Raw genomic sequence first — 25,797 nt, 5'->3', positions numbered from 1 at the left:
TGATTATTAGCCAATTTGTGTTCTTTGTCTGAATTTCTAATACAAGATTACCATCTAATTGACACCATTTATTATTATGAATATAAAGTAATGAAAGGGACAGCTTCGCTATTTACTTAATATTAACGACTGGTTCAAAATACAAAACAGCTGTTTCAAAACGCTTTTCAAATTACAGTAATGTACTGTGTAAACTTCAAATACAGCGATCAATCGCTTACATGGATCGCAAAGCTTGGGACAATATAATTTCTATACAAATGCTGTAAATATAATTTGTTTATAGTAATCAAGTAGTCCACTAAGAGTTAATTTTGTGTCCTTTCTTACATAACAAAAATGTTTAAAACTATGGTAATAAAAAATAAAACAGTTTTTTCTATTTCTTAATTTCTTAACTTACTCCAATGATACTTTGTTCACTTTCTGTGGTTTTCTTATCACCTGTCTCAAAAGCTCATTGTAAAGTAAACTTTTTTTTACATCAGGCTCCATTGTATTCACCGTATTACGGAAGCCTTAATTCTCTAAGACCCTGAGAAGGCGCATATATTTGCAAATGAAATTAAGTATTGGCGGAGTTATTTTGGTTGCACAAGTTGAGATTGGTCGTTAAACGTTAGCTCTTGCTGTTCCATTAGCTGGTGTCTTGCTAAGTGTGCTCTCAGATCTGTTGTGCTCCCAGAGTATTCGATTTTTGCAATGGTACATTTTGTAAAAGGCATGGCTCTTGACGAACATTAGCTCTCACACAAACACTGTAGCCAGTCTATCTCTATGGGATTCAGCCACGGGTGGCAACATTACTGGTCAGCTAGGTTTGCTAATGCTAACGTTAGCAGTTTGCCGTCACGCTACTTCCCGTTTCAGTTGACGTTTTTTTGCGTGGAACAGTCAAAATCACTGAAGATAAATTACAACACTGCAATCTAGCGGTCGGGGGTTTAAACACAACACAAAATGAAGACACAAATCTTTAAATGTAAATTGATACAATCTTTTTTGAGAATAGAATCTCAGTATCTCCAAACATATCGCGTTCCTCAAGTGTATCAATATTTTCTTACACCCCTAGGGAATATAGGACAAGTCACATATGATGCATGTGTCTAGTGTTGTGGTGGTGATCTGAATATACTAAATGTAGATTTATAAACTATAAATATACACCTCCTGGTAACTCCTGGTGTCGCGTATTAAAATAAAGCTGATACACATGATAAAGCTTTGTATTGTGAGGTGAAAACTGTGAATTTACCCAAAATAAGTCTTGTATTAAAAACTGTGTACACACACAACTGGAGTACAGTTGAACCACAAATTAGCTTGAAAAAATGTAACCGAAATTAAATGAATATCTAAACACTTTCACTTTCACATAAGTACTTTAGATAATATGATTGAACTGAGAATCGGACTCCAACAATCCTATGTGCAGGTGTGTGTGAACTCCAGAAAACTGTGTGAACTCGCTGCCGGCTCACCTTTTCCTCCCTGTGCAGGTGGATACGCCTCCTCAGCTCCTCCACCTCCCCCTGTATCTCTGCCCCCCCACCCCTCCTCTGACGGAGGGCCGGGAATGTTAGGTTGTAGGTACCAAGGTTTGCGTGGTGCTGGAACACTCGGCCCCCCGGGTAAAAGTGCGGCTGCTCCTTTGGTTCCGCATGGACACTTGGGAAAGTCTCGTACCTGCATTGACACAAGATATGTTTGTCTGAGAAACATTTACAACACAAACTGTTTTAATAGTCGTTTTTCTTTTTGTGACACACATTTGAACTCTTTCAATCATGTTGAAAAAGTACATAAACAAGTAATTTATCTCTGAGATTCTTATCTCTTCTTACCCGAGTCAAAGTACGGACAAATGATTCAAATGAACAAAATAAGGAGTAGCCAAAATTAATTTATAAAAAATAAATAAAGTTAATGTCTAAAAAGTCCAGCAAGGTCAAACAAATGCACAACTAAACGCTGTAATCCGACAAGCGCAAAACACTCAGCCGATTTGCTGCACACAGCCCTGTATGGTGGATGACATCACATCACTCATTGACTTTTTTTTCTTTTTTTAACCACGCCCTCCCCAGATCCACCCACCACCCTAAGCAAGGATCAGATGAGCTGCCAGTCAGTTGCTCTGACGCTCATTGTTCTGGGAGCACCACCCAGTCCGGCCCGAGCCACCACAGAGGAGCTGCATAGGGAGACAACATGCTAAGTGGGTGTTTGATGCGGTGACTGTTTAACCGGCACACACCTATACACACACCTACACACCCTCACACAGCACACTTCATCAGGTAGTAACTGTCAAAAGACACCACCCACAGTGACACAAACGCACAGAGATTCCCAGACAGCGTTTTGCTTGAAAACCAGTTTTTCTTCATAGTGAGAGCATTGGATTGTCATGTCTGCCAACTTAGTCCTTAACTGATTAACACATATAGAGGATCATTGTTGCCGCAGATTTCAGCTTCAGTATTTACTGTTTTGGTTCACTGCTCTCATGGCGTGGTTTCGAGAGACATAGCTCCGATAAACCGAGTGTTCACTTCCTGCTCGGCAGCCAACGGCAGACGGACACAGTTAGAGACCAGCCAGTGACTATAGTAGAGCATTTAGCAGCAATGGGATAATTTGGTTTGGAGTGGCGTTTGTGTCAACCTGATGAAAGTGCGATATCAATAATAATAATAATACATTTTATTTGTATTGCGCTTTAAAATGGTACTCAAAGGCAAATGGTGAAAACAGAAACAATAAAAGCAATGATAATATAAACAAGGCAGAGAGATGGCATTATAACAGTAACAAACTAAACAAAAACATTCATAACTAGCATCACAGGTTAAAAGCAGATTTAAATAGGTGAGTTTTAAGTGCAGTTTTGAAAATGGCGAGAGAATATCTGAGGTGCTGGGGGAGGGAGTTCCAGAGGGAGGGGCAGCAATGGAGAAGGCCCTGTACCTCCAGGGTCCGATATGTGGACAGAGTATCAGGGGTAATGAGGTTGGCGTCGGTGGATCTGAGGTTGCGGGGTGGGAGCATGTTGGTGCAGGAGGTGCGAAAGGTATGACGGGGCTTAGGGTTGTGGACGGCTTTGTATGTGATGAGGCAAATTTTTAACTCCATTCTTTGCTGTATGGGAAGCCAGTGGAGGTTTTGAAGTTTTGAGTTTTAACTCTCCTTTTAGCTCTGTTTTTGGTCTCCACCGACCCCTGAGGGAAATGTTTGGCTCTCCAGCTACTAAATGGTCCACTTTGTTCACCAGCGAGTCGGCGAATTAGATGAGAGCGGTAAGACTGGGGTACATGTAGGGCCGGGTACAGAAACCTGGGAATCAAACGGGCACCGGTGCTAAATTATTAAAGACTGAAGTATTAATAAGCTCCGAAATTATCGGTTCTTTTAGCGGTGCTTATTAACGTTTCGGTTTAATGCACTACCACGCCGCGGCCTCTAACCCCTGTTCTCTGTGTCGAGCCAGAGAAGAGAGGTCGCGGTGGAGACGGTGAAGTGAAGATAACTGCGACAGCGACGCTCGTTACTGTGAGAGCACTAAAACCGTTGCGACTAAACAGCCGACAATTCATCAATACATCTGTTCAACAAGCATAAACATGACGCGAACTTGTAGAAAAGACATATTTCAAATCGGCTCCATCCGCAGTCTCTCATCCACTCACGCCATGTTTACACAACCACGGAGCGCTAGCTCGGCAATTAGTGAAACAAGCTAAGACAAAAGCTGTCTATATATAATCTACCTGTTTAGCTTAGTTTGCCGCGTATCTTATAATTATTGTAAATGTATCTGCCGACTGAGACAAAGAAGCCCCTCTCTTCTATCAGCTGTGCCATAATTTATCTTATTAACATTTCAGATTTGTTTCCGGTAAGATATAAATTACTTTATATAGTGACTGCAAATATTTCGTTATATTTAAACTAGAAATTAATTCTAATCCTGTTGTCCCTCTTTTTTTTTTTATAAATGTCTTTTATAGCAATTATTTAGTAATAGAAAAAGAACCGATAACAGTGTGGATAAAGAACCGAACTGATAAGGAGTATCGATAAGAGTTGTAGTATTAATAAAATCCTAACAATACCCATCCCTAGGTACATGTGCCACGAAAATTCTCTGCAGAAGTCCCCCCTAAAGCCTTAAAACCTGAACCCTCAGGGACTTAACTGACATTACTTGTTGAATGGTTATGTGAGACTGCCGACTGGGATTGGGACATACATGACTCAGAACCAACACGCCTCCCCTCGCCGTCTGTGTTTATGTCTCCCTCAGTAACCAGCAGCTGTGTACTGTAGAACACCATTGTTCTCCGACTCTCCTCCCTCTATTCATCTGCCCCCCCCTTTTTCCCTTTTCCCTCCCCAGAGAATGGACGGGCTGACTCAATTACTGTGATGTCATCAGTGTGAGACAACAAATGTAAAAAAGGAGGGGCGAGCAGGCGGCACAGTACTTTCTTCAGTGTACGAGGAAGTGAGTCACCATCTCCGCTACTACATGAGCACCCCCCCCCCCCCACACACACACACAGATCAGTGACCTTTGACCACCAAACTCAAATCAGTTCATCCTTGATCCTTAATATTTGTGCAAAAATGTATAGACATTCCTGACAACCCGAAAACATAATGCTTTAAAAAAAAGTTCTTTGCCGCATTATCTCCACCAGCTGTCAACTGGTGAAGCCAGCGTGAAACAAACACAAGTTAAATATAGTTGAGTATTAAGAGGCTAACCCTACTGTTGACAGACTTAACTACTTTACAACTCTGTCCAAATCTGGTGCAATAGATGTTACACACTTATTTTGACTACAGTGCAGCTTACCCTATGGCAGACCAGAGCAAGTGCTCTGACACAGCAAAACAAAATTGTGGCGCACAGGATGCATTTCTTGCAGCATTATATAAGGTTTCTGTTAATACTCAGAAAATATGACAACAAATTTGAGCCAAGATTTGATGAAAATCAATGTAGAGAATTACAGTCTTGCAACTTGGGTGGTAGGTGGTAGAGAAGAAAAATAGTAGACCAAAGGTTGCCAAGTTTGATTCCCTTGCCAGCAGGCACAAATAGCTGGCAGTTGTCATTCTGCTGATTTGAGTCAGTGAAGGGCAGATTGATTGATTTAAAACTTGTTTTTCAGGTACATCCAACAGCAACCAGCTGTGTCCATCTGTCCATCCAACCACATCTAAGTATTTGTTATTGATTTCAAATGGGCCAAGATCCCCAAATTAAATGAAACATGGTGAGAGTCAGGATAAGGGACTTAGGTCATGTGACAGTGTGGAGAAGAAAGGGGCAGTAGATGGAGCCTCTGATGTCCTAGCAGCAGCATCGCTAGAGGAAAAAGCAGCACTGGGCTTGCTTATAGTCTTAAAAAAAAAAAGATTCATCGCACAGCAAGTGTTGTCTGTCGCTTTGGATAAAGTACGTGACTGGAACGTAATGTAGGTGAAACTATGAGCTTCTACTTGCAGCACAGCATCCACTAACTATTCTTCCAAGAAAAACTGTCTAATGCTCCTATAGACACTGTGCAGTGGACGGGTCCTCTACAGAGTTCTCTGCGTCAAGAAAAGGGGGTCAGCGGTGGGAGAATTTGGAGGTGGGCTGTAGGCTGCCCACCCAATCAGAAATGTATAACTTTTTAATTTCTTAACTTTTGATAGGGTGGGGTCGATCAAAACAATACCCAAACCCAAATGTCATCAAGGCTGCCAAACTGGAGTGCATTATGTTGTACAGGTGTTTATATTATTGTGTTCATCCACCCCTAGGTGGTACTGCAGGGGGTCCTGAAATTTTTGGTTGATTAGACAAAAAAAAAAAAATAATTCTTTTTAACTTTCCCCAAACATGAATCTGTCCATTATTTTCATAGTTCAGTATTGTATGCAAGATAACAGGTATCTTTATGCATAGCAGTGGCACTAATAGGCCATCACTCATTTTTGTTTTCACATTTATGTTTAAAATAAAAACATCAATTGAATAGCTTGTATGCATGATTATCATGCAATTGACAGACAATGTTTACAAGGTATGTTTATAAATGGCAGTGGCACGGCCATCCTACTCACTGTACCTTACACATGTTTAAAATAAAAACATGAATATATGAACCTGTGTATTATTTGAATAGCTTAGTATTGAATGCACAATAACAAGGTATGTTTATACATGGCACTAGGCCCAGTTTAATATAAAACACAATTTTATACAATATATATAGTAGGAGGTTCCTGCTCCATCACTCTATCAGTTTGGGGGTCCTTGGCCTGAAAAACATTGAAGACCCCTGCTATAGAGTGTTCTCCATCTGTAGTGTATTGTCTGTCTGATGAACGAGGTGCTTTGCAACAACTGTTCTGTCTAATGTGAAGCCAATGTGGAAGTTTCTTAAAACTTGCATTCTTTCTACTGACCAGCAGGGGGCGAACTCCTCCGGTTGCAAAAAGAAGTCCGATTGTATAGAAGTCTATGAGAAAATGACTACTTGATTTATTCCCTCAGTAAACATTGTAAACGTGAGTTTATGGTCTCAATCTCTAGTTTCAAGTCGACTTCAATACAGCATGATGTTCATTTAGTAAATGATGGATCATTTAGAGTCAAATAGGCCGCAGAGTATGCTTTAGGATGGGCTTACTGTGATTGACAGGTTGCTGCCGCTACCATATACCGTATACAGCGTCTCTTCCGCATTCCAAATATGGAAACTTTCGTTAATTGGTAGCAAAAAAAAAAACATGGCGACGGCAAAATTGCTGAACTTGAGGCTTCATAACTGCAGTCCACAAACCAACGGGTGACGTCACTGACCACGTCCATTTCTTATATACAGTCTATGCTACACAGCAGACAGTTCCGGGTACATTGTTTGGTTCCAAAATGACCATTTTGTCCCTCCATCAGGATGTTTAATCAAGATACACAACAGCTACAGTCATGCACTTTAGCCGTTTTTATTGTCTTGATATTTATTTTTTTGTCTTTTTTATATACTTTAGCAACTTTTCCCTTGAGCTCAGTGACAGGTTTTCTTTTTCCACAATAAACCGAATGCCATCCTCACATTCAAATAACATTTTGTCAAAACAAACGTTAACTCAACAGCTCCGTTTGTTAACTTGTAGTGTAAAAGTACTCACTGCGTGAAGAGCTCTGCCAGCTGCCGATGTCCTCTGCTCTCTGCCTGTCGTGCTGCAGTCAAGCCCTGAGCGTTGGGCCTCCTCAGCGCCTCCCTGGCTCCCGGTTGCTGCAGGAGGAACGCCGCCACCGTCCTCAGACCGTGGCTGGCTGCCAAGTGCAGCAGGCTGGAGAGCTGCTGGCACTGAGACGCGGCTGGAGAGGAAGGAAGAAAAAAAACACTGAGGGGGTGGACTCAACTGATGAGACGGAGCGGAGCGAGGTGGACACCTCCTGGCGGAGAGAGAGATGTGACAGCAGGTTTACACTGACAGATATTAGTCTTTATTCAAAACTTGGGTATCAACCAGTCATGGCTCCGGGTTTCGGAGAAAGTTTAATTGAAATTCTGTGATATTTTCTTATTTGCTCTACACTATTTTCACAAATAAATCCCAGCATTCAAAGCCCAAAGTGTCCCGTTGTCAACTTTTACTGTTGATTTTTTACCAGCCTAAAAACAAATGTCTTTTACCACATTTTGAGGGGTTCTGAATCAATTATTTTTATGGTATTTTAATTGTATTATCTAAAAACCTATTAGTGACAAAAAAGTACCAGTCTGGTGTGTTGCATCAAAATCTGCCAAATGTGACCGATCCATAAAGTTTTCAGTTGTTCTCAGTCCATTGATTGCGCAATGCAAAATGCTGCAGCTGATACTGCATCATCACTTACTGTATGCACCTAACAATAAACAAATGCAATATAAAGACAGTCGTAGGCCTTTACTGTGAAACCTATAGCGTTGGCACCAATTGTCAGAGTTAGCGAACAACTTGACTCAATATCTTTTGTGGAGCAAATGGATTTTATCATGTATTTAACAAACTCGATAAAGAACAGACAACATTTTTAACAACTGGAAGAAATTATATATATATATATATATATATATATATATATATATATATAAAAAACAGATTGCAGAGCATCAGGTCAGTTTTTAGTTTGTGAGAAAAGATGAAGCCATGCTCAGGTTAAGCGGCTACGTGAAGAGCATGCAGAAGCGTGGGTTGACTCCGAGTGAAGCCTTTTCCCTCAGCCGTCCTGTAGACGTACAGAGGACAGCTAATCAGTATTTATCTGATGTTGGGTCGACACATTATAACAACCTCCTGAACATCATTGACGTGCCTGCAAAAAGCTGTTGGTGTCCAAGCATCTCCACTTCTAGCCAAGGGAGTAGAATTTGGTGGGGAAGGTCGGGAAACATCCTTACCAACATCCATTGACACCCAACTTGTCCCTGGCAATAGTTTTATTAGTGTTAGTTCATTAGCGAGAGAATAAGACCAACCAAAAGGCAGAACTCAAGTTTGTCAACTATGACGAAGTATCGCAGCCACTGTTCTCAAAAAATATCTTGGATTTACGGAATTAAGTCTTAATATTATATTTTGAGACCAGCAGCTCTGTCACACTTTGTTTCCTGACTTTAGATATGGCTGCAGACTAGGAGATGACATTTCAGCACCTTACAAGCAGGAAATAGAAGCCTAATGCCGCCACTGTTTTGGATCCAGCAGCCAGTAGTCCCGGCACACTTGACTTCACGTGTAGCCACTTAGCCTCTGTCTAACAGCTGCACGGTCCAGACCAAGGAAGGATGATTGGTGTAGATGTGGTGATCACATTTGTCGACTCAAAGCGACAGATCAGTTTGACTGCTGATCTGTTTCGTAAAAATTAGTTTACAATGTCAGTAGGGAGGAAATAAACAGTTTTACCCAATAATTCCCATGCCCACATGAATGCCATGTTTATGATCTTGTGATTTTTTTCCCCCTGAATTTAAGCTGTCGATTTGAAATGTAGGTGAACACTTTTTATCATATAAAAGACAAATACGCATCTATTTTCAGAAGAGGATAAAACTGTTTTTGGACATATTTGTGGAAACAATGTCTCAACTTCAGGTGCGCAAAACACCTTGAGTTAAGATTTTCCTTTAAGTGAGAGTTAAGGTTTTCTTTTTACTTCCAATAGATATTTTAGGTTTTCTCCTAATCTTGGTCTTAAACATAAGCAAGCCCTGAAAGTTAGGGAAACAGTTGGACAAAAGACCTTAAAACTAAACGTGCCTCTCAGACTATCTTAACCACAACATGGCAGAGTTTATGGTGATGAATGAAGAAGATTAACGCATCCAGGGAGGAGTGCTCCATGACCGGGAGACATTCAGTGTTCAAGGTGGGACAATTAGCTGCTAGGTTTCTATTCCTCTTGCTGAGTGGAAGCTAGTTAGCCTAGCTCGCCAATGGAGCGGAAGCAGTCTCTCTTTCATGGCTCTTTCAGAGAGCGGACATGCGGATTGAGCGAACAGGCAACAGCGGTGGCCCAGCTGGTGCCTGTTAGGCTGCTGAACTTAAAGTGATAAAACATACACTGCATGTAAATGAACCCGAATGCTAACTAACAGTGCCGACTTGTTTTGTTGGTTCGTGGCCGTCTAACTCACCGGTGCGGCGGTCCGGCAGTGTGGAGCCCTCCGCGCTTGTGTCCATGTGCGTCTCTGTGCCACTGTGTGCGTCTGTGACAGCCAACTGTCCGTCAACACCCGGTCCGGTCCTCTGGTGGGGCAGGGTGAGGTGTTTCAGGGCCAGGGCCAGGCTCTGATCCAACCGCTCACACTCTTTCAACGGAATCTGACACACAAACAAAATAAAGGCTGGTCGGACATTTTGATTTCATTTAAATCCAATATTAACAATACCAAAACAAATGTCTATGGTAATCAATATATCAGCATGAAAAACTTAACTGATCGTGTGTAGACCTCGGCTAAAAAAAATATACATATATATGGAAGTGAGTCAACATTTCAGAGCCCTCAAGGTCTTTCCCAACTTACCTGCTCATCGTCCAATAGCAATGCTTCCTGTGGGGCAATGTTGTCGAGCAGGAAGTGGGCCATGTCGAGAGCCAAGTCCTACACACAACACACACGATACTGCCATCATTATTTTGAGGGACTCAAAGCCAAGTTTTTTACCGTTTAAAAATAGTTTCATCTACTTTTCATTGCGTGCCATTCTTGAACACGATGTAAATGTAAAACATTATTACCAATTATTGGAAAAGAGAAAAATTTGATTTTTATGTACTCGCGGCAAAGCAATGTTGATGTGCTTGAGGTCAACTAGAAATTGAATGAGGCACATAATATTCCATATTCATAAATACAGAATAGACATCACACATTTTTACTAGAGGACAAGGCCATTATCTATGTTCAATAATAAATAAAAAAAATCTGATATATCAGCCAAAATAATTTATTTATTACAGACATCTCATCTGCTTCTAATGAAACATATCTTTGTCTTCTGTCATTTCTTGTATAAAAGTCAACATAAATACTGGCCATTTTATTAGGTAAACCATTCTCATGCAGGGTAAGATCCCCATCCCTGTAATTTTTCCCCCGGAGCAGCCCGAATTCTTGACGTTGTGTTTTCAACAAGGTGCTGGAAACATTCCTGAGAGATTCTGCTCCATGTTGGCATGATAGTGTCACATACCATTAGGACAGCAGACAGCATGATTTGCTGACACAAGACAGGATGGATCCATGGATTAATTTTGTTTACGCAAAATTCTGACCCTACCATCTTTACGTGGCCGCAGAAATCTAGATTCGTTTCACCAGATGACATTTTCCCATCTTCTACCGTCCGGTCTTGGTCCTGTACTTGCTGGAGCCTCAGTTTCCTGTTCTTAGCTGCAGTAGCGGAACCCGCTGGGGCCTTCTGCTGCTGTAGTCCGTCCAATTTACTTTTGCTGAAGTACGTTAAACTTCTTCTAATGTCCATCAGGGGGCGACTCCTGAAATGCCGAACTCGAAGCTTCAAAATGGCAGTCCACAAAACAATGGGTGACGTCATAACGACAAGTCCACTTCTTATTGTCATTCTTAGTCTATGGGTTCTACGTGAGACGGCCAGAGATAGCAACGTGTTTTCATCCACCGAACTGCCGCTCACTGGATGGTTTGGTTTTTCGCAACTCTTGAGACCGTTGGGGTGAAAATCAGGAGATCAGCTGTTTTGCAAGACACTCGAACCGACATCAATCGTTCCACAAACCGAGTCGCGTAGATCACATTCTGATGTTTTAGTGAATCTTTTTTTCAGCACGTCTTGTGCGCTTTTATATATTAAGTTCCTTTTACACCATTGGATGAACACATATAGATGCATTGACAAGCAGTGTAGGGAGTACCGAATATAGTGGCCACTGAATGTAGCAAGCTGTTTTTTTTTTTTGTTTTTTTTTATAAAAATCGGTGCCAAAACCAACGCAACTTAAAGTTAATCAGGCTACAAAACTGAATTACTTTCATCCAGCAAAGACAACCTCAGGTGGAATAAAAAATACTTTACATATCATTTCCATTTTTAATTCTTGCGTCAGCACTGTCCCAAAACGCACACATATTGCAAACAATGTTAAAACAAATAGAAATGACAGACCTGGAAAAGGAAGTGCCCAGTTTAATGCAGTCAAAGAACTGTGCCGTTACCTGAACGAAGCAGAAGGTCTCCTGTGAGTGTGTGCCGACTGGTCCACCGGGCCGGGCCCAACATAGTGTCACCGAGACCTGCTCACACACATCATGGGCTACAAAACACACACACACACACACACACACACACACACACACACACACACACATTCTGGTTTTATCTGTATGTTAAAACATCCCATAAATATGAAAAGTAACTTTCAATAAATATCAATCATCGACACAGATGAATAAACACAAGTGCCCTCATAAAGCCTGAGGAACACTATGTTATTCTGTCATAGAAGTGAAGCGTGCGCGTACACACACGCTACTTAGAAACAATGAGCTGTGTGATTTGTCTGTTTACCTGCTGTATAAGCAGATGTCATACATAAAATTACTTTTCTATTTTACTTTCTATTAGGCACTGGTGTTAGTATTACTTCTTATGAACTTTATCTTTTTACTCTTGTTTTTATTCCCATATTGTTGGTATTTACTTTTCCTATTTTAGCTCATTTATTTAACTAAACTGATCTTAGTCTTATTGCAATTCTATTTTGCACTGCCATCAGTATTTTGGTACATTTAACATGTATTCCTCTCTTTTTTATGTATGTTTATATGACTATAGTTCTTTTCTTATTCTTCTAAAGAATTTCAGTTAGTATTAATATAGTTCTATGTATGTGTGTCTTGGGCCTTCACACATCAGTACAGTTTGAGTCGCCACAGAGATCCACAAACTTTAAGACAAAACGGACAACATTAAGGGAGCAGACAGTGATCCGAGTGCATAATTCTTGAAGGGCAACTTCAGTATTTTTCAGCTTGGACCCTTTGTTTTTGTGTCTAACTGACTAGTCGGGACAACGATATCTGAAATTGGTCCCGTATTGAGTAAGAGCGCTGCAGCCGCAAAACGAAAGTTCGAAATTCACATCACTTATGCAACTCGAGGGAGAAATTTGTGAAGCTGCGTCAGAGTCACCTGTCATCACTGACGCCCTGACGTTGTTGAATCGGAAATGGAAGGAACAAATATTGTCGCCGTCTTTGGGCACCCAGAGTTCTACGATAGTGACTCATATTTGTACAGAGACCCAACTTACTATGTGTTTAAATGTGTGTACAAGTCAACAAAAACGTTGCTGCCGTATCGCTTGGATGGCGTTATTTTGAATGTTGATGGAGGAGCTTAAATTTTACCATAGCCTAGCACTGATCGATCGGAACTCCACTCAGAAGACAAGCATTTTAAAAGATGTTTGCTTGTCCTCTTGAGACAGACCTGACTAACAATGATTTCAGACTTTCTACAAATTGCACCATTGTGTAGTTATTTCGGCATCCTTCTTATATCTTTATTGCAATTAAATCACAGCAAAGTCTGTTTATTTGGGTTCATACCACTGTGGTAAGCCAGCTAAAGCGTGGCTTGCTAGATACAGTGAATACAGCTTGTTGAAATTCACGATGTTATAAACTCAGACAGGACGGCATTTGGTTTCCCATCATAGGGCTTTTTGGGAACAGGGATGACAGCTGTCTCCTTCCAAGCCCTAGCAAAGCTTGGCCAGCTTGGTTTTGTGCTTCGGCTCCCTTTTTAGTTCATTGTTTTTGTCTCCCTGTATAAGTGCTTTTTTTGTGGTTGAGACGGTGTTTCGGCCCTCTGGTGACCTGGTGTCATTGAGTGTGTTCGGTTCACCCTCACTTCTCTGGAAGTCAGTGAGCTCAGAACTGCCCCCTCAGCATTTCTACAGAGTCGTTATTCCAAACCTGAATGGTTTTTGACTTGATCTTGTGTGTTTTCAATTTTGGTAGCAGTAATATTAGATTATGGTCTGAGAAACCAATCCTTTAATCTGCTGAGGGCTGGTACCACAATCGCCTGTGTAACAGTAACTACACCCAGGCTAATAATCCTGCTCGCACTGCCATCTGGAGGTTTCTACATGCTCTGTCACAACCGCAACAGACCACACCCTGAGCACACCTACCTCACGTAATACTGGGTGAGGTGTTGAGTGAAATCCATCAGCTCATTATAAACTCCTGTTCAGACTATGACTAACAGATATGATGTTGTTGGAGACGCCTGGTGATAATCTGAATCTTGAGAGATGCAGTAGGTATTAAGGCGTGATATCCACCGAAGAGTTAATGCCATAGATCTAACCATGTGGAGAGGCATGATTCACTCCATCCATCTCTCCATCCATCCAACAATCTCTCCATACTTCCATCCATCAAACCATCAATTCCTACATCCCCCATCCATACATCCATCTCTCCATCACTCTATCCAACTATCATCCATATATCTCTCCATCAAACCCTTCATCCCTCCATCCATTTTCTGCTGCTTATTCGGGGCCGGGTCAAATACATATAGAGTCATAATGATGTACTCATACACTTGAGCTGGTATTGGTATCCGCTTTAAAGAGCAGCTAACCCGACTATTTCAACTATTTCAGACCAAAATACAAGAGTATTTGGGCCACTGTTGGGAATAAAGTTATAATGTTATGAGTTCTTAGCAAGAAAAGGGTAATTTATAAAATATTTGGAGAAACCAGTTGCTGAAATTTTTGGAAGAAAGAAACGTCACACTACAGGATAGAGTAGGATAATGAACTTTTAGGTACTTTTAAGACCTAATTTTAGGAGAGAAAAAAATAATAGTACAAGAGATTATGTGAGTGTGTTGTACCTGGACACACAGCATGCAGTGTGACGTGGCTGACTCGCAGTGTGCTGGTCAGATGTCTTTGGGTGGATCCTGTGAATAAAAGATAAAACTCTGCCTCCTCCTCTTCGTCCTCTTCTCCCTCGGCGCAACACACGTCTTCATCGTCGAGCTGAACAGTCAACACACACTCGCCCTGAAAGGACAGAGAGGCAATGAAATCAACTTTATGCATTTACATAAACACACCTTCTTGCTAATGCAGATGGTACATGTTTAATTCATGCTATGCACTTTTTTTTTTTAAATGATGTGACCTCTTGTGTCTGACTGAAACTTGGTAGCTATCTAATAGTTATTTAACTCTGAACCGAGCAAAATGATGACCGCGGGTCACCAACTAGAGCATGTGTGCAGGAAATATGGCTCAACTGTCCACGCACAATAATAATAATACATTTCATTTATAGAGCGCTTTTCAGAATACTCAGACACTTTACATTAAAATCATCATATAAAGAAAAAAAGCTATACAGCTATACAAGCCTATACAAAGATCATGTCAGGACCTCAGGAAGCTCTGAACAAATTCAAGGACTACCGTGCTTCTCTAAATCACGTCTGCCTGTGCTCTTCCCTCAAATCATTAATGAAAAAATAAAGTGTGAATTCAATCTACCACTTTTTCTGTGAACATCAGTTCATTGGTTGATGGAGATAAACGGTAGGTGGAGCCGATTCCCCAGTCGGAGCTAAATCAAAGCTTGGAAAAAACCACGTGGTATAACATGACGGAAATATGACATTTGTTTGTTTAATGTATTAGTGTGAAGAATGTTTTATGTGCAAGCTCAAAACACACCGACAGCGACTCATGATTCACTCATGATCTACCTCAAAAAAGGTGCTACTTGCTACTGTTTGGAAACCAAAAATGTACATGGATGGCAACATAGTCTGGATCTCATGAGGCTCGAGCATGAGTGTGACCCATCGGTAATAATGGAGTGTAATAACTTAATTATATGCTTTTAAGAATGTGTTCCCAAAGCAAATATAAAAAATGCCAACAAAAAATTTGTCCAAAACAACGTGACAACAAGCCAAGTTCAAGTTGGTTTGTTCATTTGGAATAGTGAATGTGAGATAGAAAAAAATATATATATGATTTACACCAACTGAAAAACTCTGTGTGGTTAAACGCTAAGAAATGAATGAAGTCATCTGTGGTGGGGCTGTGTGTGTATGTGTCAGCATCACGAGGAGCTGGCCGTTGCATTGAGGTCAGCGTGCGTGTTACTCTCCCTGCAGTAGCTCGGTGCTGTGTGATGACAGGATGGACACTGTTCCTGTGTGTCATGGCGATAATATGTGGCAACTACTAGACTCTCTTTCCACACCGGGAACAAGTGAAAATGATCAGAGACACATTGGACCACATCAAACACAGTGCAAAGTAATTGAGTCATCGATGCACATACTTTATAAGCTTGAAAAGAACTAATCAACAAACAAAGGCGTGTGCCATCTGCACAGAGCATCCACAGGACAAACTACTAATGTGTAATTGCCAATCATTAAGCAAACAATATTCTTCAAACTGTTTGTCTTTAACCCTCTGAATCCTAAGCAGTGTTTTGCTCCCGTCACATTTTCCTAGCTGTGGCCTTGATTTTCACTGCAATATACAAGTCCTGCATCTCTATGGAAACAGCACAACCATGGCTAGAAGTAGAGATAACTCAAAAATGTCTTCTGTGCAGTATAACACAGTTAACATGTCATAAATCATAAAAAAGAAATAACTTGAATTTCTTTGATAATTTCTTTTAGAATTCAGAATTTAATGTTTTTTTGTGTAAACGGTTTATTTGTGGTGAGATTTTTAAGCTTAGTTTCAGTTGCGTTTTCTGATGGAACCTTTCGTCACACATGATGTGTTTCAGGACTGTCAGAAAGACGGAAATCTGATGATGTTATTTTTTACAGCTTCTGGCTGTGATAAACGATGTAGTTTTGGCAATTGCTTTTCCATCCCGCCGGCGGGTTTTGGGGTTCAGAGGGTTAACCATGTTCTGCTGTCGAAATGTCTGAAAGTATAAAAAGTGAAGTTTCTCCAACACTTTGGCCTGATGATGGCGCTGTTCTCTCACTGTTACAATGAATAGAATAGAGAACAAGTGTGTTTATGCGGGCTTACTCTCACAGGTGTGTGCTGCAACTAGGTAAAATGGTAAATGGTCTGTACTTGTATATCTCTTTTCTAGCCTTTCCGACCACTCAAAGCGCTTTCACTACATGTCATCATTCACCCATTCACACACACACTCATACATACACTGATGGCAGCCATGCTATCCTGCAAGGTCCATTCACATACATACAAGAAAAACGTGGTTATTCTCAGAGATTAATTTCGTAAATTTAATAGAGAAAAAAAATTGTATGATTAAAAAAATAATAATAATTTAAAAGAAAAAAATACTGAGAGATGATCTGAGATAAAAGTCAGAAAATCTCAAGAAAACCTTTAAACACTGTAGTAAAAGACAGTATTTCAGGACCGCGTTTACATGCCATCCGTCAAAAAGGCCGTCGGAAAAAGAGCAATCTTTAGGATTTATCTGATAACCCATTGGCAAAATAAAAAGTACAACAGGTCCAACATGAGGATGAAGTACAATGCATACTTTGCCTCGGTCAGAGGCAATCATTTCCAGAAGAACACAACTACTTTAGGCTCAACGAAATTCAGACGTTATTTTTCTCAGCAAATTTATAACTTTATAATCTCAGAGAATGTTCCATATTTTTTACGAAAATTTATGAATTTCAGAGAATCTCAAAAAAAGTGTCACGTAAATTTACGTCTTTAAATTAAGAAATTCAGTTTTCTTCTCGGAACAAATAATTATTTAATTTCCTATATTTTTTCTGTATATTGCATAATTTTATGTTTTAGATACTCTTATTAATTTTTTAATATATATATTTAATTAGCATTGTTGGAGGGAGCCTGAGATCGATGACTGTCACTGCCAACGACTGCTTCTCTGCTTTGTTGTATCTTGCTGTGCACATAACAGAAAACTTGAACTAATCTGTGCTACATCTAAGAGCTGGCTGGCTACAGACGGTGGGCATGTAGGAAGGTTTGCATTAAAGAGATAAAAAACTGAACAGAGATTAGAGTGTATATGCGTTGTATATTGCTCTCGTGTGTGTGCTGTGAAACACACAAATACACACTTCTGCTGAACCTGCAGTAGTTAAAAGCCTGTTAACAGCCTCACCCATACAAACACGGGCTAACAATAGCACACAGGAATGTTTCAGATCTCACACACACACACACCACTGCTGTTGTTGTTAAACTCTGTTAGACGGACAGACAGGGGTCACTTTTCCCACGTGAGCGGTTACAGATGCTTTGGCTGCTTATGAATATAGAAACATTCAGGCTAAGCTAACATACTTGTGTTATTTCGCTCAGGTGCTCTGCCGGGACCAGATGAGGACACTTTACGGGCGCACATGACTGATTTATTTGGTACATGGCATGCTTAAGTTACACAAGAAGCGGGACTGAATGTTGGGAGCTGGTTCTCAAGTGGAGCCTTTTCCAACTATACAGTATAAGAAGAGTTGTTTAATTTGTTAAGAAATCCTGAGGATCGAGGAAGCTCGCGGAAGGAGCTCTAAGCAAAGGAAACACCGGTGTATCCTTTGCGGAAGTCTTTTCGGCAGCCGTAAACAAATAAAAAGGGGCGCTACACGCATCTGGAATAATCTCAAACAAAATGTACAAATTTATCTGTTCTTTTTGTTTTCATTACTTGTATGTATTCAATATGATTAGATCAGTCAGATGCGCCAACAGTTTGTGTAGCACCTTATACAGGTTAGTTTATACTCACTGTAGTGAAGCCAGCGCAAGGTGCGTGTAGGCCAAGTGGTCGCGGAGCTTAAACCTCTGAATTTTTGTAACTTGGCACGTGACTGTCGCAAATAGTTCACTGATAAAAACATTATTTACATGTCTAGGGATTATACAGTCAGGGCCATAAGTATGTGGACTGTGACACAATTGTTCTAATTTTGCTTCTTTACACAACTCCAATGGATTTGAAAGGATGCCAGACTTCACACAGTCATTGACTGCAAAGGATTTTCCTCAAAGTATTAAAAATAATGATTATATTCATAATTATGTTTGTCCAATTACTTTTGAGCATCTGAAAATGTGGGAGACTGTAAAAATGGCTGTAATTACTAAACGGTTTATGTGATATTTTCGGAGTCGTGTAAAGAGGCAAAATTAGAAAAAAACTTTGTCAGTCAAAATACTTATGGCCCTGACTGTACAAAATAGGCCAACGCGTTTTGAGAAACGGGTCTTAAAAATCTTCATTCGAGTTAACATTTTGCAGCAAAATCAAATAGTTTACAGGATATTGAACGTTCGTTTCTTTATAATTCATCTACTACTTGACTGTTTTCTTTACAGTGCTTGTTCAAAGGCAATAAAGTAGGCCATGAATATGAGATATGAGTTTGCAGATAATTACAATCCCTCCTCGGCGTTGTGGAGTTTGGTTTATGGCTTTATGCAGGTAACACACCACAGTTCATTTTGTTTGTTTATATACACACACACACACACACACACACACACAGTTGTGTGAAAAAGTGTTTGCCCCCTTCCTGATTTCTTATGTTTTTGCATGTTTGTCACACTTAAATGTTTCAGATCATCAAACAAATTTAAATATTAGACAAAGATAACACAAGTAAACACAAAATGCAGTTTTTAAATGAAGGTTTTTATTATTAAGGGGGAAAAAAAATCCAAACCTACATGGCCCTGTGTGAAAAAGTGATTGCCCCCTAAACCTAATAACTGGTTGGGCCACCCTTAGCAGCAACAACTGCAATTAAGCGTTTGCAATAACTGGCAATGAGTCTTTTACAGCGCTGTAGAGGAATTTTGGCCCACTCATCTTTGCAGAATTGTTGTAATTCAGCCACATTGGAGGGTTTTCGAGCATGAACCGCCTTTTTAAGGTCATGCCACAGCATCTCAATCGGATTCAGGTCGGGACTTTGACTAGGCCACTCCAAAGTCTTCATTTTGTTTTTCTTAAGCCATTCAGAGGTGGACTTGCCGGTGTGTTTTGGATCATTGTCCTGCTGCAGAACCCAAGTGCACTTCAGCTTGAGGTCACGAACAGATGGCCGGACATTCTCCGCGTCATTGAACTCTTTGTAAACAAAGAAAGGAGGATGGACTTTGTCTTTAAGTGAACAGCAGCTTTGGTAAGTAAACTGCTTTTGTGTTTTTACATCTGCAGTAGCGTTACTACTGTGTTAATTTGTCTATGGTGTCGTTTTTATGATATGGTTAATATTGTTCCCTCCGATGTGAATAATATTTGAATGGCCCGTGCTCTTCAGTGTGTGGTGGAATACGTGTTTTAGCGCCGCAGTTTTGCTGGATTATTTGTCATGCTTTGTTGTCATATGTGACTGGTTCTTGTGAGTTTGTTCTTGTCATTGTGTTAATTACATTGATTTTGACTCTATGCATTGTCTGTTAAGCATCCTGTCATGCGCGTATTCATGCATCGGTTTTCTTTTACAAAGCAAGAATTATGGTCTGGAGAAATGGAGATTGTGTGGTGATTGCTTTAGCCCTGTTTGAATCAGTGGGGAACAGCTAAACTCTGCGGGGAGAGTTTTCAGCCTGTGTGATGCTGTTGGTTTCCTGCTAAGCTAGTTTAGCATAGTGTGCATCCCAGAACACACGTGCATCACCAGAGTACAATGTTTTTCTTCCGTGGTAGGCGTGTCAGACAGCACGTTGGGTGGGTTGCTAGTTTGAGCGCAGTGGCTCCACCGAAAGAACATTATATTTCCCACAATTTAAGCTTCTGCATTTTCCAAATGCACTAGTATTATTCAAACGTATTGTTCGGTTCATAAGCCTCATACCGAACGGTTTAATACGAATACGTGTATTGTTACACCCCTAGAAACAAATAACCCGTAGCTGTGGCGTCATAATGAGGTTGTTAGGAGGTGGTTCAACTGTAGTAGGACAGCACTGAAGGCCCAGGAATAAAATGCACGGCCCGCCACTGCTTTTAATAAACGGTCATTAAAAACAAACCACAAATATGTTATATAGTCTCTTTCTCATCCGAGTACACACGCACGCACAAACACTACCAGCGAGAAAGAGAGCGAGACGAGTACAACACTCGTGGAGGGAAGACACCCAACATCACAGATGACCTCATTCATTTATCCTCACACACGTTAGCACAGTTAGCCTTTAACCACACACAGTTCTTCACTTGGTGGAATTTCCCTCACAATGCCAGATTACAAACCAACTAGGTCTTAGAAATAAAAGTATGTAAATAGAGTTTTACAGTGCATTTAGCTGAGAACATACAATCAGTGTGTTTCTTTTACAATAAAACTCTTACCGAGAGTCTACAGCCACGCTAGCGGCTCTGTGAGAGTTAGCTTTGCGCTAAATGATAACATCAGCATGCTCGCAGTGGCAACACGCCGATGTTTGGCAAGTATATAGTTCACCGTCTTCGATTAATCGTGTTAGCATGTTAACATTTGCTAGTTAGCAGTAAAACACAAAGCACAGCAGAGGCTGGTGGCTATGTCATTATTAAATGTTGACCTGATGATAGTTACACGTTATTAGAATTCATACTTAGGGGAATGTCTGAACCACCTATTAGTTGTTGAGAAATTGAAGTTTCAACCACAAACAATGGACCGATTGTTTGGGCTATCGTTTAAAAAAGAATTACGATACAAGTACCCATGAAGTGATACCAATAGAGTACTTCATTTGACACCTTTTTGACTCGATTCGATACTGATCATGTGAATGGTAGCATTTAGTTGTGAAAAAAACACCACAACCAAATTATTTGTCACCACTAATTAGTTGTCAGATCATGTTGCGGCATTTGTCTCATTAGGATGAAGACAGATACTTACATAGAGTGGAGCTTGTTGGGGATTCAGTTTCATGGCAATGGATTCTAGAAGAAAAAAAAGACAAGGGGGGGTAGAGGTGTGAGCATTTATTCTACGGGGGGGGACATATACGAGAAAGCGGGGAAAAGTGTATTGACTTTTTAACACAGGGCAATTCTACAGTGGGCCTGAAGGATCAACGCACTGCAACAAGACGGAAATAAGGACAAAAAGTAATCTTAAAGGCAGGCTTGTATATAAGTAAAATCGGATTCTTGGAAACAAAAATTAAGCAATTAGGTTTTTTTTAAATCTGATTTGCGGAAATCAAAAGATTACCGGACTGATATTGTGGTTTGTGTACCAAATCTGAATTTAAACAATCAATGAGCTGTAAAACTTTTTTGTTAAGGCATTTGTGTGTGTGTTTCTCTGCATTTACCTTAATGTCAAAATCCATAGTAACACGGTCTTTGTCTCCATGTCTGTCTCTCTTTCCAGTGTTTTCTGTATATTTTGTGTGTCTTTGTCTTACTGTCAACATGTTTATTGCCTCTTAATGTTTTAATGACTATGGTATATGCATAAGATTAGAATATTGTATTTCATGAATAATATTTTGAATTTGAGTTTTGTAATAAAGATCACTTTGTTTCTCCCAGCAGACATTTGGACATTAACAAAGCAACTGTTCTGTTCAAGTGTCCCAGCAAGACGGTCACATGTCAACATGTCTCTGCAGGAATATAAAACCTGTTTTTCTTTATACAGTTTGTCATTAGCAGTAGCTAATGAGTAGCTTATTTGTAATATGACTAAAACAGCTGCACTGCGACAGTGGAGTCATATGAAAAGCTCAGCTTTAGTTAGAAAACAGTCCAGTGGTCCCGGAGTGATTGGCTGAGGAGTGTGAACTAAAGATGCTGAGTCCAGCTTCAAGGCGAGGGATGAGACGCGGCATCTCATCGTGTACATGAAGTCACCGGTTCTAATTACAGACGTGTCAGTAGGACGAGCCGCGGGTCACCACCCAACTCCTCTACACTGATGTGGTCGGCCCAGAGGAGCCTTACAAGTCCTCCTCACACACTCGACAGGAGACAACAAGCCTTCCTCTCGCTTGCACGCACGCACGCACGCACGCACGCACGCACGCACGCAGACACACACAAGCGCACACACACACACACACACACACACACACACATAAACACAAGGGCACGCATGCACGCATCTGATAAAGGCAGTCCAACACACAGGCGGACAGACAGATGCTTGTTAGACCCAAGTCTATGTGGTGTAGTTAAAAAGCCGTGAATCGAGTTGAACACAGTGAAAGAACCAGTTACTTTGCATGTTATAACAGCCATGACGTACTCGGAAACTTCCGTTTTTTGGGGGTGTTTATGAACTGTGATGCACGACACCCACCTGCGCCCACAAAATAAAAAAAACGATAACCAGCAACGTGTTGGACCAAGTTTAGATCTATGAAATTAGTTGATTCTCTGGTGCAAGTGAAGAATCTCCAGACAGCAGAGTTACAGTGCTCTACAGTGGAGGAAGCCATCGCATTGTTCCCTGTGTTACAACATCCAAAGTCCATAGGACTCTGCGTATAAACTGCTCCACAAAAGAGTCGGTCAGCTGACGGGAGCGGAGAGTACAAATACCTTCCATTGAGCTTACTGTGTGGACTTATTGTCAGGCTGGCCCCACCTTTTTTCCCCAGGAACACACTAATGAACTAATGACTTACTGTACAACAATGGTGCGCAACCAGTTGGGGTGCTTACAGGTCGATCACAGATTACTCTTTTTGGAACACGGAACTTTGTAGTGTCAAGCTTTGGTTGTACGCGCGCTTGGCGCTGTAGCGCGAGTCTCCGCAAAATGAACTGAAGAATCAAAAAAGAAAAATGTAACTGCAAAAAAGCCATAAACCAACCACCACAGTGCCGAAGAGGGATTGTTATTATCTGTAAATTCATATTCATGATTTACTATATTGTCTTTATGCAAGCCCTGTAAAGAAAGAAGTCAAGTATTAAGCAGCAAAAAAGTTGTAGCATGACATGTTCGAGTTAATCTGTCGACACTACACGTCCTGCGATGTGTCCATCGAGCGTTTGCACATAATGGTCGATGCTGAAACGATATATTGTGCCCCCTTATCATACGGGGGCCCATGAATATTTCAGTCTGGAACAAAGTGGTGGACTGACTCAACAGACCGTCCCACAGTGCCAACAATAATAACTACTAAAGTGATCAGTGTATGTAGTAGTTAACAACATCTCACCTTACAGTTGGCTTCCACAAATCATGAGATGTGTTCAACGGTTATTATTGAGATTTCACAGGGCTGCCTTACATTAGCTTTGAACGAGAGATCCTCAGGAAATCAGAAGATTTAGCCTTCGGAAGACTGGTGACTTATTTTGGTTTTGAACTGCAGCTTGTGGACAGAAACTTATTTTGCATGAAAACTTTGAAGGTTTAGTTGCCAAAGGACATTAAGCGGGAGGCATTAAGATGACTTAGGTTTACAGCGTCAGATCCTCTTGTCCTTCTGTCAGTCTGGCTGCAGAGTTAATCCTGCTATGTAGCCCACCCAGCCCCTCATCCCTCAGCAGGGGTTCATTTGGGATCAATCGGCTTCCAAAGCCCACTTATAGTAAGTCAACATAGAATAACTCACAGAGGCTGGTAAACAAAGCAGTCACAGCCGACAGAGGCCCCCCTTCACATACTGATGAGTGACATGCGAGAGAAAATAAAAAAGAATAAATGAGTAAGTCCTCCATATGGGTCATGAAGGTCCACGGAATTGTTTTGATGAGGATGAACGTGATGTGAATGACATGCTATGACTTTTTCACGGACACACAGTGTAGACGGCACAAAAGGCTTCATCGCTTCTTGCCTCTATATTCAGAGCTAGCAGTGATGTTTCATCGTGCCTTTTTAAAAGAAATATGTAAAAATCCGATCTGGTCTGAATATAGGAAGGAGAGGTTTCAAACGAGAGCTGTCAGATGCTGAGAGGAGAATTTCATGAGACACGCCGCAAACAGACTGTATATAAGAAGTCGACATCGTGACATCACCCATTGGTTTGTGGACTGACGTTATAAAGCCTCGAGTTCGGTGATTTCGCTGTCGCCATATTGGATTGGGGCCGTTGCTGTGTTTTTTTCGCAACCAATGAACTGAAGTTCTGAACCATATTTGGAATGCGTGAGAGTGAAGTAGAGGCGCTGTATATGTCTCTGTTAACGGCAGCGACCTGTCAATCACAGTACCCCCGCCCTAAAGCATACCCTGCTTTATGGTCTAAATTGAACATAATTTACTAAATGAACATCATGCTGTATTGAAGAAGACTTGAAACTAGAGATTGAGATCATAAACTCATGTTTGAGGTACTGAGAAGTAGAGTCCTTTTCTCATAGACTTCTATACAATCAGACTTCTTTTTATAACCGCATTCTGTCCTGTGCTAAAACACTTGTGATTTCCTGACCTGTCAGCCACACATAGAAAGTGAGAAAAATGGGAGAAGCGATACAAAAGCAAGAGGAGTAAGGCTGTTGGGACTATAATGAATGAACAGCGCAATGTGCGATATTATTTATGTTAGTACTATAGACATTCTAGTTAATTTAAAGCGATATAAATTAATTGTTAGGCTATTATTATTATTATTAGGTGTTTTGTGAGTTTTTAAATGACAAAGATGACAGTTTTAAAACAAAATTTTAAAACTTGAGGCGCTTTGGCTTGCGTCTGTTTGCTAAGATACCGAATATCGGCAGAAGTAAAAACGTAAAAGCATGAGCTAGAGGATTGGGGAGATGGGAACAGTTTCAGATTTGATCTTTACCCTCGACTCATCTTTGAATATATTCGAGTCTGATGTGTCTTTATTAGTAGCTTTTATTTAACGCAATTTGTGACATTTATTCTCGAGTGTGTATAATGGGGCAGGCTTAAACACCAGCAGGGCTCGGGCTCCATTTGAAATCTGAGCTGAAATAAAGAACTACAGATAGTCAGGTGTTTTGAGACTAGCAGACTGCACACTGAGGTTACTGCTCCGCGGCCTTCATCCTTTTAACTGTCTACAAGTGCTGGTGTGGAGGAACATTTGTACAGAGACACTTCAGATGCAATCTGGGCCTGGATGGTATAAATAAGTCATTAGCACTGTCTCAACTGTTCGAAATTGAAAGGCATGACCCCAGAACCAACTTAATTACCATTACCACACATGGACCAAAGGCCTTCTGAAGACTGTGTGTGTGTGTGTGTGTGTGTGTGTGTGTGTGTGTGTGTGTGTGTGTGTGTGTGTGT

At 40.7% G+C, this 25,797-nt stretch overlaps 1 protein-coding gene across 6 annotated transcripts in view; it reads right to left on the bottom strand.

Moving 5' to 3' along the window:
* Positions 1–25,797, bottom strand: part of LOC116400737 (A-kinase anchor protein 13-like) — a 109,236-nt gene that overhangs the window by 59,457 nt on the left and 23,982 nt on the right. For all 6 annotated transcript variants that reach the window (XM_031878725.1, XM_031878730.1, XM_031878728.1 and 3 more), the window contains exons 2-8: positions 21,463–21,506; positions 14,458–14,629; positions 11,757–11,854; positions 10,086–10,163; positions 9,693–9,879; positions 7,195–7,387; positions 1,485–1,689 (exon numbers count right to left, since the gene is read on the bottom strand). In XM_031878725.1, the coding sequence (XP_031734585.1) occupies positions 1,485–1,689; positions 7,195–7,387; positions 9,693–9,879; positions 10,086–10,163; positions 11,757–11,854; positions 14,458–14,629; positions 21,463–21,495 (966 nt within the window). In that variant the 5' untranslated portion in view covers positions 21,496–21,506. The remainder of the gene's footprint in view (positions 1–1,484; positions 1,690–7,194; positions 7,388–9,692; positions 9,880–10,085; positions 10,164–11,756; positions 11,855–14,457; positions 14,630–21,462; positions 21,507–25,797) is intronic.

The sequence above is a fragment of the Anarrhichthys ocellatus genome, unplaced genomic scaffold, assembly GCF_004355925.1.
Source record: "Anarrhichthys ocellatus isolate YVR2014 unplaced genomic scaffold, GSC_Weel_1.0 scaffold196, whole genome shotgun sequence".
NCBI lineage: Eukaryota > Metazoa > Chordata > Actinopteri > Perciformes > Anarhichadidae > Anarrhichthys > Anarrhichthys ocellatus.
Note: the sequence above shows the minus strand (reverse complement) of the source record. Positions and strands in the feature narration are given on the sequence as shown.